The 18,255-nt window shown below is 30.6% G+C and overlaps 1 protein-coding gene across 6 annotated transcripts in view; it reads left to right on the top strand.

Annotated features, from left to right (window-relative positions):
- LOC126740271 (zinc finger protein 711-like) overlaps positions 1-18,255 on the top strand; it is a 30,105-nt gene that overhangs the window by 8,125 nt on the left and 3,725 nt on the right. For 2 of the 6 annotated variants that reach the window (XM_050446219.1, XM_050446221.1), the window contains exons 4-7: positions 2,212-2,276; positions 2,330-2,428; positions 2,483-2,560; positions 13,105-13,952. The exons of 2 other annotated variants lie outside the window; for them this stretch is intronic. In XM_050446219.1, coding sequence (XP_050302176.1) covers positions 2,212-2,276; positions 2,330-2,428; positions 2,483-2,560; positions 13,105-13,824 — 962 coding nt within the window. In that variant the 3' untranslated portion in view covers positions 13,825-13,952. Of the gene's footprint in view, positions 1-2,211; positions 2,277-2,329; positions 2,429-2,482; positions 2,561-7,521; positions 8,585-13,104; positions 13,953-18,255 lie in introns of those variants that run through there. 2 more of the 6 variants (XM_050446222.1, XM_050446220.1) reach the window with 2 other exon arrangements.

Below are 18,255 nucleotides of genomic sequence, written 5' to 3'. Positions count from 1 at the left end.
ATCCATATTAGCTATATTCATTTGATTTTACAATTTAGATTGTAATAAACAACAATGTCGTACATATGATTTTACAACTGCCATCTTATTTATTAAATGAATATGCTATGAGTCTTGAACGTCGGGAATACATTTATTTTGAGCACCAAGTGTATATATTTGAACTGTATTGGCAAAGGTCAAGTTTATAAATTTTACTTTACCTACGTACTTAAGTACTTCTTTGCCAATTTCATCAACTACAGAAGACAGTTAATGCACCACTGAGCATTTAGTCTGTTTGTCTTATTTTTAAAGCTTTTTAGTTTAGGTTCTTAGGTATTCCAATTAACCTAATATAGCTTTCAAAAATTTCAGAACATGTGTGAATAGTAGACTTTTAAGTGTTTCAATAATTTTAAATATATTTGCAAATCCTCTAACCCACCTGGAAATATCCACACAAACCTATATATTCTTCTATCATTTCCACATTTAAAATAGATAAGTCTCTCCTGAGATATCACTAGTTTGTAAGTGTAAAAAAAAACAAAAAAGTTTATTAGCTCACAGCATTTTTGTTAATGTTGAACTGTATTTTATTTTCTTTTTACATTTATATTACATTCCGAATATAACTAATAATAACTTTACTGTCTTCTTAAAAGTTATGATTAACAAACTTCATCTTATTGACTTTCAATATTTTGCTTGTTGTTGTTCTCCTTATTTCTTTTACTTGCTCAATAAGAGAGCATGTGTAAACTAGTTTGAATTAAAATGTGACAAAAATAAATTGCATGGCAGATTGTTTGTAATCTGACCAAGAAGTATAGATAGTCTAAATAGTCAAGTATTTAAAATATGATAAAAAAAATTGTTAAACTTGATAAGCAATATATTTTCATGGTCCGAATGAGCTTCATAAGAAGAACTGATAGTACCCTTGACCAAGAAAAATATAAAAATACTGTCAAATCTGGAAAGTTAAATTTAGAGCCAATTAAAATAAAATATGGATAATATAAACTATTGATTGCAATAATTATCCTGATCTAATCCTATATCTAGACCTAAAGAGCTTTTATAATATAAGTCTTTTGTAAGAGAGTCTTAGTATTATTAGAAATTTTATAAGTCTGATTAAAGGTTAGAGTTTTCATTATAAACAGGGATGTAGCAAAGTCTTAGCAAAGGTAAAAGAATCCATTTATTGAAATACATACATACATACATAAGAAAATACCTACTCAAACTTCACTAATCTCCTTTGACCAATGGCTATTTTTCATACAAATGTCTTCTTTATTTCCTGTTGTGCTATAATGGATATTCACATTGATACATTAAATACCATGTAGCTGAAAAACGGTTGATATGATTAAATTTGGTCTATGAATCTACAACAAACTTGACAAAACAAAATAACAAATAAAAAAAAAAACATTTTTTGAAACAAGAGGAGTCTTTCATAATTAAATAAAGTGTTGACATTTATATACATAAGATCTAAAATTGGTGAACCACCTGCACCTGTTCATTCTGAATCCTACAAAATAATTTTTTCATTGTAAATATGCTCAAGTAATTTAACCCTGTATAAAAATTAATATTAAAACATTATCATATTTTATCGGCATACATTTTTAATTCTGTGAATTCAAAAGCTTTGCAAAGCACATACGACTCGATTTTTTCGAGGAATATATCCACTCTCCACTCACCTGTGTTTTATTTTTATTTATAAGTTTTATGTTTTATTTACTGTAGAGTTTGTATCGCTAGCTTTTGTGCATGCTAATTTCTTCATCTTGAGCAGATATTTCAGTGCCTATCATTTTAAAATTCGCAGTCATTCCGTCGCGTATTTTAGCGTGTTAAATTGGATTGACAATATTTCGGTTCACATTTCCCAATGTTAGTAGTTTTCTTTAATATAAGGTAAGTAATGGAGCTACAATTATAATAATTTTATTAATTCAACTAATTTATTAACACATTTTAAACAGATATATGCCCGAAATTATCAAGTCGTATATGATTCTTAGGCTTTTGAGATATATGGAAATTTCGATTCACAGTCGATCGGAGGTTATTTTTATAAATTGCAAGGTCTTGTCTATAAACATATTTGTTTTAAATCACTCACAGTTTAGCCACTGAACCTTCTATTGACTGAGACTCGGTTAGTCAAGGCGTTTGAGTTTTTGGTATCATTTTGATCGTTTTTAGGAACACCGTCAGAAATAAAACATGAATGTATAACAAAAAACAATGATAAACCATCTTGCTCTGAGGCAAGTCTAGATTATTCGTTTGTGTATCAATTTCTCTTACCTAAATTTTTTAGTCAAATAAAGAAGACATCCACTTTGTCGAAGATTGGGAAACTGAGAGTGAACATGAGATTATTGTTGACACCTCATCATCCATTTCGAATAATCCAACGGTAATATTTCTATTTTAAAATATATTCTCTGAGCAGTACTAATTCAATTTTTAGCCTGGGGTTAAAACAGCAATTATATTAACAGAAGAAAAAATCTATGGCACTGATAAGGCGAACGAGAAAATATCAACGGTAATACTTAAAACAATACATTATTATATTATTTAATTGTCATATGAATTTATTTTGGTTGTAAGAATCAGCTTATAATTGATCCTTCTCAGGACACATTTCGTTTTCTTAGAAAAACACTACATAGAGTAAGGTTTAATTATTTTCCCAGAATATGTCATGTGATTTTAAAAATGCTGAAAATAGCTTAAAACAGAAGAGTGAAAAAAGCTAGGAATAATTAGGCTTTAATAAATGTGTCGGATTTATAATTTGTAATAATAACACTTTGTTAGTTTCATGACAGGTAGTTATGTGGATCAATTAAGATTCATAACGAAAGTGTAATAATAATTTGTCAAATCGTTAAAATGAACTGTTGCTACATTTTAAACTAATATTTCATAATAATTTCGATAGATTAGGCAAGTACTATACGAGTACAGTTGTTGATAATAATCAGTAAATATTCCTAACCAATTTAGAATATGAGAAGCAGAATCAAAATTACAGAATTTTACAAAAATATATGAATCATTCACTTTTTTCAGAGATTTAATATACCCAGAATCTTAATACATTTTGACCTTAACAGAATTTACTTTAACACAATTTTTTTATTGAATTTCTCTTTTGTTTATTTTTTATAATTAAACAGATTAAATTAATTATTAAGATTATATTCTGATTATCTATACCTAATAGGGTTTTTAGAATAAAAGAATTTAAATTTCAAATATGGAAGTCATAAATATATTTGAGGTTAAGATATACAAGGTGATTCAAGAAAGACATTTCGCATATTGTGTGGGCTTTTAACTCTATTACAAAAAACTTAAGTTTTTTATTATTTGATGCGCTAAGAATACAACACACTTTTAAGTGTACCCTGTACAATAATTTCTTATTATAATTAAAATGCTCGCCAGCCGGGTTTGACAAGTAAGTCCAGAATCTTAGTCGGTATCTGACATAACACATAAAAGGAGTTTTTTTTCGTTAAATTATTTATAATTTAACTATTATGAGAGGTGAAAAAAGGGTATTGTTTTAAATGCCATTGCATAAGTTTACAAAATATAATATCTATAGGCTGTTGCGCAGGCGATGTTGCCAAATTTTAAATCAATTAATGTTGCCATTCTGTATATAGTTCTAATGTATCATCCATCTTAAATCAACTTGTGTATGTGAGTCTGTTTCAGTTTAATTAAAATTAAGCTTGCTACCCCTTTCAGTATTTAAGCAACAAGCATTTTTAACAAAATAATAATATCATTTATTTACTTGCAAAATTATTTAAAAAAATCGCATCAAAATTATTTTGTGTCTTGAGGATGGCCAAGTAAAGTGCCAAATCTTTTCTTATATTAAATAAGAGGGAAGAATTAGAATTAGAAAGCATATTTATATCATATATATAGGGTGTCAATTTGAAAAGTACTACCAATACAATTTTATTTTTGAGGGGGTCATTTTGTAGGTTATTTTTCAATCAAATTTTAGCAACTCTCTGGCGGGGGCGAACATAACTTCTACAATCTTAAATGGAAAGGGGAGTCGAGTGATACCTCATTGCAAAGGTCTTTTAATTACCTTTTAAAATACCACGTAGTCGACCTTTTGATTGAGAAGTTCAGAGCAAAAAATCAAGCAAACATGATAGATTTCCCTAACTAGTACTTGCGTGGTAATCACTTTAGTAACGATTGACAAATTAATTTAAAAGTTGTCAAAAAAATCAAGCGTTGTGCGCTCTTAAGTATTTTTTTAAAAAATGGTGTTTAATCTTGAGCATAGAACGGAAATTATTTTTATTTACGGGAAAGATGTGCAAGAAGAACGGCAGCAAGGCTTGCCTTGTTTAACGAAAGATATCCTAATAGTCAATTAAATCATAAATATGTTTTAAAATTAATTGGTAAGTTTATGGAACCTGGTTCGTCATGTTTTGGATGAAGCTGCACAACTGGAAGTTTTAGGCACCTTTAATGCAGAGCCCTCTACATCACTTCGCAGTGTGTCACGCCAGGTAGGAATGTCTCACCAGACAGTAAGAAAAGCACTAAGTTACATCAATTTTACCCATATAAAATGGATATTCTTCAACAGCTTGTTGATGACGATTTTGATTAAAGAATTGAGTTTTGTGAAATAATGACTAATTTTATAAACGAAAACCAAAATATTTTACAGAATATTTGCTTTATTGTTGAGTTACATGATAATGTCACAAACAAAATGTCGCTACTGGAGTAGTGAAACTCCGCGAATTTCAAAAACACCCAGCATCCAGATATGATAAATGTTTTGGGTTGGAATTCTTGGAAATTCTATTATAGGACTATTATCTATTAAAGAAAATCTAACCTATGAACTCTATCTTAATCTGCTGGAAGGCACAATAGACCCCTTAATTACATCTAGCTTATCAAATCAAACTGATGCAGCGTGTAATATAATGTTGCAAGAAAAATTTCACACTATTTTCTTCCGGTTAGAGAGTGGTTAAACGATTGATCGACGGGGAGCAATTTAATGGCCACCACGATTTTAGATTTTTTTATGGCGACATTTAAAATCGATTGTTTTTAAAACACAACCTAGTAATTTGGAAGATTTAAAAAGAAGAATCACAGCTGCGTCTAGAGAAATCCAGGCAGAAGTTTTTCAGTTGTTAGAAAGGAGTTTGAGAGTAGACTTTATTACTGTTTGGAAAAGAATGGACAACATTTTGAATATTTTATAAATTAAGTTACCTTTATTACTTTTTTATATTCTATTTCATTACAATAATTATTACTTAAAAAAATAAATATCTTTACGGTTTTAATTTGTTTCGTAAGTGTTAACCAAAAGTTAAAGTATGTGGTATCTTTGAAAATGTAATTAAAAGACCTTTAAAATGAGGCATTTAAGATTTTAGACCGTCTTCGCCAGAGGGCTGCTGCAATTTGATTGAAAACTAACATAAAAAATGTCCCCAGATCTCTATCTTTCTCCAGGGGCAGAAATATAGAGGGTGGTACCTTTTCAAATTGACATCCTGTATATATAAGTCAAATTCAGGGTTTTGTCTATTTCTGGAAATAATCTTATACAGTCTAAAGTCGGAAAGTTTTCGTCGAAATCGAGAAAAAAAACACACAGCAGGCAAGCAAATGAAACTTAGGCTTATCAGTTTCTGGCATCGCCTGAAGACTTCATTGACATGGTCTTTTATTTTTCATGTTCTATTACTATTTTCCATACACATTAATGCAAATCTGTCATGAAAGTGTAATGCAAATCTGGCAAGGAATTGTGTATATTTGGACTTATGAAAAGAAAAGATCCTTGGGGTAGTGATGTTTTAAAGTTTGGAAGATAGTCTGTTGACTTGTCGTGTCTAGTATTATGGTTATGATTTTTAATTTTTAAAGTTTCTTTTTTATTGTATTATGTCAAAGCTATTTTTTGTATAAAGAGTATAAACAGTCTAAAAGTTTTGCCTCTTTGTAAAGTAAGTTTGTTGGGTAAAGCTTAGGCTTTTTATAAATTACCCTTAGTATCCACTTTTGGATACTTTCCACACTATTATTTCATATATTATGTGAGACTGAGCAAGAGCCAGGTAAAGTATCTTTAGATAGGAAGATTGAAAATATTTAGTCATGGTAAACCTATACAATAGATTTCTAAACTTGTTTGTTGACTGTTCTATGTGCCCATTCCACTTTAAATGGCAATCTAGTATAACACCTAATTCTACAATTTATTTCAATATTTAGCTCTTGATAGTGAGGAAAAGAGTCTGAGTAAGATCCAAACTGCATAAAATATGTTTTTTCAAAGTTTGTTGTTAAAAGATTTGCTTGCCGGACAATTTTCTTCAGAGTATTCCAGTCTTCACCTTTATATGATATTGCAAAGTCCTCAGCAAAGCAAATTAATGTTTCATTAGATTTAATATTGAATAAATTATATATCATGTGTGATGATGACATAGATATCATCATCAATGATATAGATATTATCATCAATACTTATCTTTTGTGTTTGCTCAGACAAGTAACTTTTAAATAGGTCGAGTGCAATACATCTAATGCCAGCTACCACCAGTATTTCCAGCAGTTTAGGATGATCAACGGTGTCAAACACCTTGGTTAAGTTGACAAAGACACCCAAGGTCCTATCTCTACCATTAAGGAAAATATTTTTGTTGTTCATGAGTTCAGTTAAGGCATCTTCGTTGACAATTTTTCCTGAAATCCCAACTGGTTCTTGGAGATGATTGTTTTTTTAAAAGAAGAAACCAGTTTAATTTTAATAATTTTTTCCATGAATTTGCTGGATGTATTTTATAATGAAATAGGCCTATACATTGTTCAATGGTAGTGCTTTCTTTCCAGATTTAAAAATGGCTTTAATAATGGCTTGTTTAAACATTTTAGGAAATTTCCGCCTCCGTATTAACGGATTCATTTGTTTTCTGTCACTTTCAGTTTACCGAGAAATTTTAAATGGATACTTGGTGTCTTTCTACTTATTTAGACGTAGATTTTTTTTTCTGAATATTTTTTGGCGTAACTTTCTCATATCTGATTTAGTTATTTTAATTTGTGATATAAAGATTTCTTATCTTTGGTTCCTTCTCGGATTTCTACATAAAAATAAAACTATAATTTTAATTTTTCATAGATCAGGACATGTATTTATAACAATGTGTGTTTTTAAGTAATATCTTATATAGGATCAATCTCTTCCTGAAATATTGACATTACAGTGATTTTTGAAATATTTATAATATTTTCCCAGTCTTATGATTAAATTCATAATGGTAATACTTTTTCCATAAAATTCTTTTGATATAGCTTGGTGAGATAACCACGCTTATGGCAATTAAGTAGAGGGTATGTAGACATCATGTTCGTTTTGTGTCCTGAGGATGACCAATTAAAAATACAAACCTTGACAGTTGACAATTCTCATATTAATTACAGATCAGCGTGGACGCACTCAAGACACGTAAGACACAATCCCGACATCAATTTGCGTGGTGCATTTATTGCGATAAAAAAGTTAAGAATTTTGCATTGCACATATTCCGCGACCATAAAACGGAAAAAGAAGTGCAAGCCTTATTGAAGTATCCGCCTGGCAGTAAGCAGCGCTTCGTTTGGCTGGCTGATCTACATGAAAAAGGATCTAAAAAAATGAAGGCTTTATGTCCAAAAGTCCTGACACTTGGCATACTTATACGGTTTGCACTTATTGCTCAGAGTGCTTTAATAATGCAGCTTCCTTTCAAAAGCATCTGCCTATATGCCCGGGACTGGATCCAGAAAAAAATAAACTAAATATTTGTTATTACTGTAAAACTGCCGTTTATAGCAATGCATTTATAGACCATCTTAAATCTTGTTCTAAGGCGCCTTCAGAGGCTTATGTAAACTTTAGCGCTTGCACTTACTGTTATAAATTATTTAATGTAAATGTTATGCGAAATACCTTGACATATGCCCTTCTATAAAACGAAATTGTACTGACAACAATGTAAGACAACTTATATTAAAATACTTTGAAGAGCACATAAAAAATAAATCGACACCTAATAAAACCGAGTGTATCAAATTTGTTAAGCAGTTTGGCAAAAAGTTGACTAAAACGTGGGACTGGATTAAAGTAAAGTCCTTTATTTTCACTATGAATTTGGCAGTGAACTCAAGTTAATTTACTTATTGTAAGAAAATGGTGGACCAGGGTTGTATATAAGGGATTTTACAATTTGTCTGTATTATATCTGTTAAAAAGAACGTGAAATACTGGATATGTCAACTCAATTATTTAAAATGCCTTAAGAAATTATTAAAAAGTTGGACATACTTGTTTCTACATTTCCCTGAAGGTCTCAAACTTGGCCCGTTAGGAGTCTAAAACTTTACCGAATTTCAATGATAAAATTGATTACGTCATATATACTTTATTTTATTATTGTTATTATTTGGTAAATCCTGTTTATGAATTTTTTATGAAAGGTTAAAAAAAAACTGGTAAATAAAATTAATTACCTTTAGGCATATTTTTATTATTTATGAAAATGTTTATAATTCATAGTTGATAGACTATGCCTACATATAGATTCTATTAATTCTTAACTGACATGTCCCAAGTACTCAAAAACAAACTATTTTGAGAATTAAACTTTTCCACAAGATCTATATTTACTTCGTTTTATTATTTATATATTCGTTTACGTATACTTAGTTTTATCGTTTATTATTATATTCTTGTAAATATTATATGCCCTCTGAAAATTGTATAATACTGAAATGTTTAAGATCTTTTCTCTTATATACAATCTTCACACGCGTTTCTCTAGTCTCTATACAAATGACCCCAAATCAACATTCCAGACAGTACTCACAGATGTATAATAACATATTTTTAAAGTGTATTTATATAATCGGTTAACTGACGCACAGCATACTTCAATAAAACATGTTTAACATACAGTAGATCCATATAAGTATTTAATAATAAATGGCAATCTATACTGATGCGCAAAAACTCAATTTCTTAAGATTCAATTGATTATAATTATATTTTAATAGCAGGCTTCTATGCCTATTTATTCTTATTGGTGAAGCTATATTAAGCTGTTTTTTTTAACATTGACTCCATATTGAGCACGCCAATCTAAAATTTTATTGACACACAGATTTGACCTTCTATAAAGCTCCTCAAAGTCGTCCCCATCGTGTCATGTGCAAAAAACACCTATGGCTTGTATTTATGAATAATACCATTAATGAAAATGTGCAGGGCCAAGAAGACATTGGTAAGATGTCAAAATGCTTCTCCAATCTATTAAAGATACGACTCTTGTAAGTGAAGATAATAAGATAGATTGTAAGAAATTCATTAATATTAAGCTCTTGTCTGACTTCGTCTTGTATACTAATCCATTTTTTAACATGGTCTGCGGCTACAACAGTCCTCTTACTTTTGAACCCTTCTCGTACGTCTTCAACTTCATATCTATCATTGAATAAAACCTTGGTGATACGAAAAGGTCCTTTATACTCGTTATGTGATCTGAAATCTTACATCTCAGCTCTTCTAGATCTAGCCTATCTATTTCGTCTTGGACTTCATTCAAAACTGTTGGCTCTGCCGCGTGTTTTGAATTATAGCCAATAAGCGCCTTCATAGGTGTTGAATTAATACCCCTATTAAAGCTCGTATTAAGTGCACTTTGTTCACGTATTTATCCCATTCTCTTTCGTCTTTCCCCGCAGATGTTGCTGACAAGGCACTCACAATAGTTTTATTATAGCGTTCACATTGACCATTGCTCCTAGGCGTTGCTACGGCATTTAATTTGTGCTTGACCCCATACGTGTCACAAAACGTTTTAAAGGTTCGGGATGTAAACGCTGTTCCCCTGTCACTTAAAGTAAGTTAGTTAAAATCCTGATTACGTGCTTACTCTTTTGATTATGAACTGGCTCGATTATAGTAAATTTTGTGAATGCATCAACGATTACAAAAAGAAACCTATTTTTCTTCTTACTTGTCACAAATGGACCAACGTGGTCTACGTGTAATGTATGAAACGGAATTGGATGTTTTTCAATGGAATGTAATTTACACTCTCTTTTCGAAGACGTATACTTGTAATACATACAGCTTAAGCATGCATTGACATATTTCGTAATGAATTTTCTCATTTTTGCAAACCCATAGTTTTCTCGAATTCTTTGTGGAGATTTTTCTACTCCAAGGTGTCCGGAATCATCATGGCACAACCGACAGATTTGCATGCTTGCTGCTCGTGGAAAAACCCATGCCTTGGCTCCATTTTCTAGTTTTCGGTATAGTTTATTACTTAGTAAGTGAAGATAGTAAGAAATTCATTAATATTATCCTCGAGTATCAAATTTGTATGTTTGTTTGCTAAAAGTTTCAAGAGATAATAGACTCATATGTTTAAAGCTTCACTCAGAACTGTGGAAAATCTTTAAATAAAGACTTAATAGAGCATCCACTGCTGATAAACCCTCAGGCAAATTAAACTAACTAGAATTGTGGATATTTTATTTATTCAAAAAATAAAGTAATCGGTTCGACTTCGACAAGAATAGAACATAAATAATCACCTTTATCACTAAATCACCTTTCTGGCTCCCTAATTATAGGAATGGGCCGCCTATAAGAAAGCTATAGGATTTCCTTTTTTATAACTTGATCTTAAAAGTTCAACGTGTGTCAAAATTAATAAATTTTAACATTTTGTAGATATTTGAGAGATTGTACTTTCTTCTTGTAACTTCTCTGCTACCGTATTTGATTAAAATTTCGAAATTGAGGTGCACTTTAGTGTTATAATTTCCAATTTGGGGGGCATTTTAAGCAGTTCTTTACGTACTAACATTTCACAAAAATAAATTAAATACATTTTTAATCACTTTAATTGAATAACTGACAACTTTGATTCCTAGAATAAGATACATTTTCAAAATGGCTTCTGTTTCGTTTTTGTTTTGATTTTTATTGTCATTATTAATAGAGTTATTAAGCATTTTGTTCTTTATTTAGCTCTATTTTTTAAATAATTCGCGTCCGATATAAGATAATTACTTACAGTTAAAAACGGTTGTTATTTACAGAATTATAGGTCTTCTCAAACAAACAATTACTAAAGGTTTTTAGAAAATTTAATAGTATATGTCTAAATAAGTTTTGCTATCGGTAGTCAAAAACAATATATCCTTATAAAAACTATTTCTGGATTATATTAAATTAGCAAAGTATAAATGAGTAACTAAAGTCGCTCTATGTTATACAAAATAATTTATGTCTCAGTACTTGTGACAGCTTGACACACAATATAGATAATGGAAAGAAAGTATCGCAGGTCTTCAAATAAAACTGATTTTATTTCAAAAGAATTGTCAACGCTTCGGTCTCTATTTAGACCATCTTCAGGGCTGGCAATGACACGTTACTCTTTACAATTAAGTAAATGAATATATAAATGAAATAAAAAATACTGTAAATGAGGCAGTCTTATTTTCTTATGTTTACATAAAATTATAAAGATTGTAATTTTTAAAGGGAAAAAAGAGGAGAAAGCATGTATTTCAGTCCCGAATATGAGAAGATAGTGTTAAGATGTACAGATCTATTTCTGTTTAAAAAATCAGCCTAGTGATGAAATAAGCAAACATTATGAAGTGTTGCGCTGTAAGTTGGAATATATATTGTTTTTCTTTTTAAACACAATTTAAGGGACAAAACAAAACTGCTCGTAAACACAGTCATCGGCGACTGCTATTGAAATCGATCAAGCTATGCACCAGTGATACCAATAACGGCCAGAATGCTATTAGCGATATTCTTTAAGATAGGAGTTTTTGTTTTATTGTTTAATGAGAATTACGTTCCTACATTGGTAGTTTAATGTCATGTTTATAGATGTATAGTGTAAGAAATACTATTATGAAAAAAGCACAGAATATTAAACTTGCATTTTATAATACAAAATTAATAGGCTCTATTGTCACTAAAAAAAGACCCTATTCCGAAAGAACTATCTTCTAATTTAATTAACAAGGTTCCCTGTTGTAACTGTAATAAGAGTTATATTGGACAAACTAGACAATATATCAAAAGCAGAATGAGTCAGCACAACTATGATTGCTATATCACCAATAAAGAACATCATTTTTCATTGGGTCATAATTTCGATTTTTCGAAAGTTAAGATCTTGGATAGGGAAGTACATTTTTTGAAGTGCAATGTCTCCGAAATGTTATTTATTCATATTAACGACACAGTAAATTGTAGAACAGACACCCAAAGCCTTAGTGCCCAATATAATCAGTTGCTGTACATTTATAACCATGACATTAAACTAATAATGCATAGGAACATAATTAGTGTTAAATAATAAAACAAAAACTACTATCTTAAAGAATATCGCTAATAGCATTCCGGCAGTTATTGGTATGACTGGTGCATAGCTTGAATGGATTTCAATAGCAGTCGCTGATAAGTATGTACAAGCTGTTTTGTTTTGTCCCTTAAATTGTGTTTTAGAAGAAAAAAATATATTACGTAGATGTACAGCGTAATACTTCCAGATGTTTGCTTACTTTATCACTGGACATAGGCTGTTTTTTTAAACAGAAATAGGTATGTACATCTTAACACTATCTTTTACTCTACTTATCCGGGATTGAAATAATGCTTTCTCTTCGCGTTTTTTATTTAATGTTTTAATTTAGTTATTTATTCATTTACTTATTTCTTTATTTAATTGTAAAGTGTAACGCGTCATTTCCAGCCCTAGAGGTGGTCTAAATAAAGGCCGAAACGTTGGCAGTTCCTCTGAAATAAAATCAGTTTTATTTGAAGTCCTAAACTTGCGATACTTTCTTTCCATTTCACACTAAGGACGTTAAACTTTATTAATGCCATAGATGTTTTCTGCTATTAAATTATGCTACTTTGTGTCCTGAGGATGAACAATTAAGGGTTTAAAGATAAACAAATAACATTTTCTCTAATATTAATTTCAGATTAATGAGGACGGAGTGGACAACGAAGATTATCGAGCGATATTCTGCTTGTATTGCAACGAAAAAGTTGCTAATTTCTCAAGGCACATCTTTCGCTTCCATAAAACGGAAAAAGACGTGCAAGAAGTATTGAAGTATCCGCCTCGTAGTAGAGAGCGCTACGCTTTACTGTCTGAATTACGAAACCAACCTAATTCTGACAAGAAGACTTGTAAATTTTGCTGGATACAATACAACCGCGGAATATATTTTGAGAGGCATATTCAAATCTGTTACGCGAATAAGTTTTCTAGAGATGTGGATAAAGATGTCGCTTTAAAAGCTCTTTGCAATTATTGTGGCGTTCGATTTAATTCGGACGTATTTATTGACCATCTCAAAGTTTGCTTTATGGCGCCTTCAAATGCCCGTCCAAAAGATAGTCCTTGTTCTGACTCTACTAGTTCCAACTTACTTGCTAAGTACACAAAACAGGACCAAACTACAACAGAGATAATACCAGATAAGCCCAATCTACCGTATTACCGATGTGATTGGAATAAAAAAGAAAAGGCTTTAGTATTAGAGTACTTTAAAGATCACATGAAAAATAGAGTGACACCTTCGAAAAAAGAATGTATGAAATGTGCCACGGAATTTCGTCATATATTAAATAATAAAGACTGGACTAGAGTAAAAACTTTTATTTATCACGCATATAAAGCAAAGCAAACAAAATAATTTTATTTTTAATATCTGTTCTTTGAGAATAAAAATTCCTGTATGTGGCTTAAAGTCCCATTCTCTGATAAGTACTTCTGAACATTTTTATAATTGTTTCGAACATTAAAATCTGCTTGTTCACTAGCTTTCATTAGTTTTCTTTCCAAACTTAATTGTTCTTAAAAATATAATTTTAAGAACAATCAAGTCGGCTGTCCCTTTTTCGACCATTGTGAGCCCATAGACAAACTCCTGAAAGAACCATTATATTCCATTCTTGATCCCACGATAAGATTTTACGTTGATCCTTTGTTAAGTATGGTATTTTGGTTGTTTTGACCTACTTTTGAAACTATTGAAAGAAGAAGTTCGGTAAATACCCCGAATCGGCAAAACGACAATCAAGTTTTACTGTACATCTTAATCTGCAATGGGCTACAGCAGTAGACAGACCTTGATTGACCTGATTTTGTCAGCTCGACATTTTTTCTTAAGCCGTTTTTATTTATTTCTTCCAAAATATCATTTCGAATATTGCGATTCTTCTTACATATCTCCTTATGCTGTATATACGAGTGCAGTTAATTACAGTTAATTTTTATGGACATGCGGAATTTTGGGGCTAATAATATAAAAAAAATTAGATATTGGCATAGATTCTATGTCATCCATATCGCCGAACAGTCCTTCAAAGACTTCTTACAGTTATAGTTTAATTCGTTTTAATTAGGGGTGATTAACGACCTTATGAAAGTTTGTTCGCCTCCATTAAGCAATCTTAGGGTTGCCACTTGTACCCATTGTTTCCAAGTAACAAATAATAATGTAAAAAAGGAAGACACCTTAAAACATGCATCACTGTAAATACCTTAAATAAATAAATAAAATATTTTCCCTTTAAGCTCATGTATGGGTGCGCTAGAAATAAAAAGTGCTTGGCATTATATTCGATCATGAGCAAACGGGGTAAAGTACTAAATTATATTTTATATTTGTTATTATAAGGATGTACAGTAGTTTAAGTGGTTGTTCTCGTTAGAAACTGGAATGATTTTGTAAATTTTTTGTAATATAATAATTTATATGCGTTTAGATTATCTTGGTTACATTTCAGTCCCCTCATTTGTTTCTACAAATAATATAATTAGAAAAATGATAATATTAACATCTGAAAAACAATGGTTAAGTATACATACACAAATATAAATACATCTAATTTATAACTTTTAAGATAACTTTTTCCTTCCTAATATTTTCGTTTTTGTTTAATAAGGCCTAATAAATTTTGTATTTTTCGTTTTGTAAAGAATATTCCATTTTTTAAGTTCATATACTTATAAGGTATTTTATTTGAAAAATAACATAAAATATTAAGATAATCTTAAACGCAACTAGTTCGTGATTAATATACTGCTTAAATGTTGAATATTAACTAGGGTTTTAAGTTAAATAAAAAAGATTCATTCAAAAATAAGTTGTTTCATTAATATAATTTATTTAAGGAAACTTACCAACACTATAGAGCTAATAGTAATTACGTGTATATTATGAAGTTATAAACAATATAATAATATTTAATACTAGAAATACAAAATATGAGAAAAAAGCAATCATAAAAATATGTTCGCAAGGAAACGTTAACGAAAATCCCTTTCTCCAACTAGTAAGTCGTGAGAAATAAGCAAATTGTATAGTGGATGTTAATTTACCTTTCATGAAGCCATGCTGCTCGAGTTGTTTGTTTCCTTTTTTTTTAATTTTAAGCAAACCAAATCTTGAGGGAACCTGCGAGTGACATTGCATGTTATATTCATTTTTGGAACGGAATGATGTGAATAAACATCATATTTATAACTAAAAAACATCATAAGGTCCTGGTATTAAAATAATAAAAACCAAATACAATAAGCAAATAAAGAAGTAATATTTCCCTTGAGTATAGATTTTTTTTTCTTAGCTTGTTAAGTGTTTCCTGAACAATTGGAAAGTTTCCTATAATTTGTATAGTTGAGAGCTGGGTGATACAAATACACTAGTAGAAAATAACCCACAATGTGTTTATTGTGTTCTTCATTCATGTTTTTTAGAGTAAGATGTAGAAATCTACTCATAAAATTAGGAACGTTACCTATTTACTTTTTGTAAGTTGTAAACATTAAGAAGTTAATCTAGCATCATAATATTTTTATCCCATTCTGTATAGGTAGAGTAATTTAATTAATACATCCCATTATCAAAACTTATTTTATTTATTATAGTCACTGCTTGCATTGACTATTACACAAGAAAGTACCTACCTTTTTGATTGTTATAAGTATCATAAAAAGATCATTTTTTTATTACATAATCAGGTTTGTCAGATTTTGATCTTAATAGACAATTTTTTTATTATTTTAAAAGTTCTTTTGTACACCATGACTACAAACAGTTAATTTAATTTAGAATTTCCATCTCCAAGCATTTAACATCAATAATGCTTAAAAAATCATATTTTGATAACTCATTTCAACCACTTAGAATGTATGTTGACTGATTCTTAGACACTACATTAACATAACTTTTCAAGAAAGTATAGTTAAAGCATACTGAGTTATTAAACTTAAAATGTTCCAGTAATTACACACAAGGTTGCAATTATTAGAAGTTTGACCAGAATTACAACAAACGGGTCTCTGTCCTTTTTATTACCTTCACTTTCTTAGCATAGATATCACAGATGGAATTGAAGTAAGATACAACAAGATATAGGGGATTATTTATTAAGATATGAATATGTAATATCATTCCATATCCATACCTGGGGTATGAATAAATTATTATATTAATACTTATATTGTGAATTTATTAAAAGTTTTTCTTATTTATTTTGCGCCTGTACTTGGGCTTAACGTCCTGGTGTAGTATATATAGTATTATGTAATATATATATATATATATATATATATATTTATTAGTTGATACATTTTTTTAACTGTGTATAGAACTCGGTAAAATATACATTTTTTCGACAACTCTTAACTTTTTTCATAACTTTAACTTTTTTCGATACACTCAAAAACAAGGGACATACAGAATAAAAAAAGTGAATATGGGTTTGTATTTTATCGTCTGTTTATGTTTAGTTTTTGCTCGAATTTTTGTATTATCGATCACGCATCAGTTAGTCTTAGACACTTTTGGTTTATTGTTGTAAATTTTAAATTTGCAAATCCTAAAAATGGCACATCGTTATGAAAACAATGAACTTGTGGATATGTTGCTTATTTATGGAGAGTGTCTTCAAAGTGCTGCTGCTGCTTCGGTATTATACGCAGACCACTTTTCTTTGCGGAATCATCCTACACCCAGAAATTTCATAAATCTTATTCAACGGGCTAGGGATACTGGCGATTTACGGGAACGTCGTGGAGGGCATGCAGGAAGAGGAAGGAGACCTGAAAATGTTCATAGGAAGAACAAATTTTAAATCTCATCGAAGAAGATCCAACAACAAGTACTCGAGTTGTTGCAGGGCAGGTCGGATTAAGTCAAACAAAAGTATGGACAACATTGCGCGAGAATCAATTTAATCCCTTTCATGTTCAACGTGTCCAAGCGCTACTGCCTGAAGACTTCCTCCGCAGAATTCAGTTTTGTGAATGGTTGTGTCCTACAACAACATGAAAATGATCAACATTTTTCGAACAAAATTTTAGCCATGGACGAGGCAACATTCACCCGAAACGGAATTAACAATTTTCGAAATACGCATGTTTGGTCTGCTGATAATCCCCATGCAATTCGCAGAACCAATTTTCAACACCGCTTTCCTGCTAATGTGTGGGCAGGAATTGTGAATGGGATACTTTTTGGACCATTTATCTTACCAGACCGTTTGACGGGCGATGTTTATTTGGACTTTTTGCAAAATAATCTGCGTGTTCTGTGGCTCCTGCAGGATGGAGCACCTGCCCATTTTAGACGAGAAGTGAGCAAATTTTTGGTTATAAGTTACCCAAATCGGTAGATTGGCCGAAACGGACCAGTTGCGTGGCCACCAAGGTCGCCAGACCTAAATCCATGTGACTTTTTTTTGTGGGGATATATGAAAAGTTTAGTTTTCAAGACGCCTATCGACACACAAGAAGAACTAATAGCACGTATTGAGCAGGCTGCGGTAACAGTTAGACAAAAACCGATTTCCCTATGCGTGCCGTTACGGAACAGTGGTTTCGTCGAGCAAATCGTTGTGTTGAAGTTAATGGTGACAAGTTTGAACAACTTATTTAAATTAGAGAGGACCGTATTGGACTCATTTTATAACATTTTGGCAATGCAATTTTTTTATTTTTGTTATTTGAAAAAAATGTTTATTTTACCGAGTTCTATACACAGTTAAAAAAAAGTATCAACTTAAAATCACCCTGTATATAATTGATTGTAAATCTCATTGTTGTTGAAAACTTCTTT

The sequence above is a fragment of the Anthonomus grandis genome, chromosome 9 (genome assembly GCF_022605725.1).
Source record: "Anthonomus grandis grandis chromosome 9, icAntGran1.3, whole genome shotgun sequence".
NCBI classification, from domain to species: Eukaryota; Metazoa; Arthropoda; class Insecta; order Coleoptera; family Curculionidae; genus Anthonomus; species Anthonomus grandis.
The sequence above is the reverse complement of the archived record's forward strand: the minus strand, read 5'-3'. Positions and strand labels throughout refer to the sequence as shown.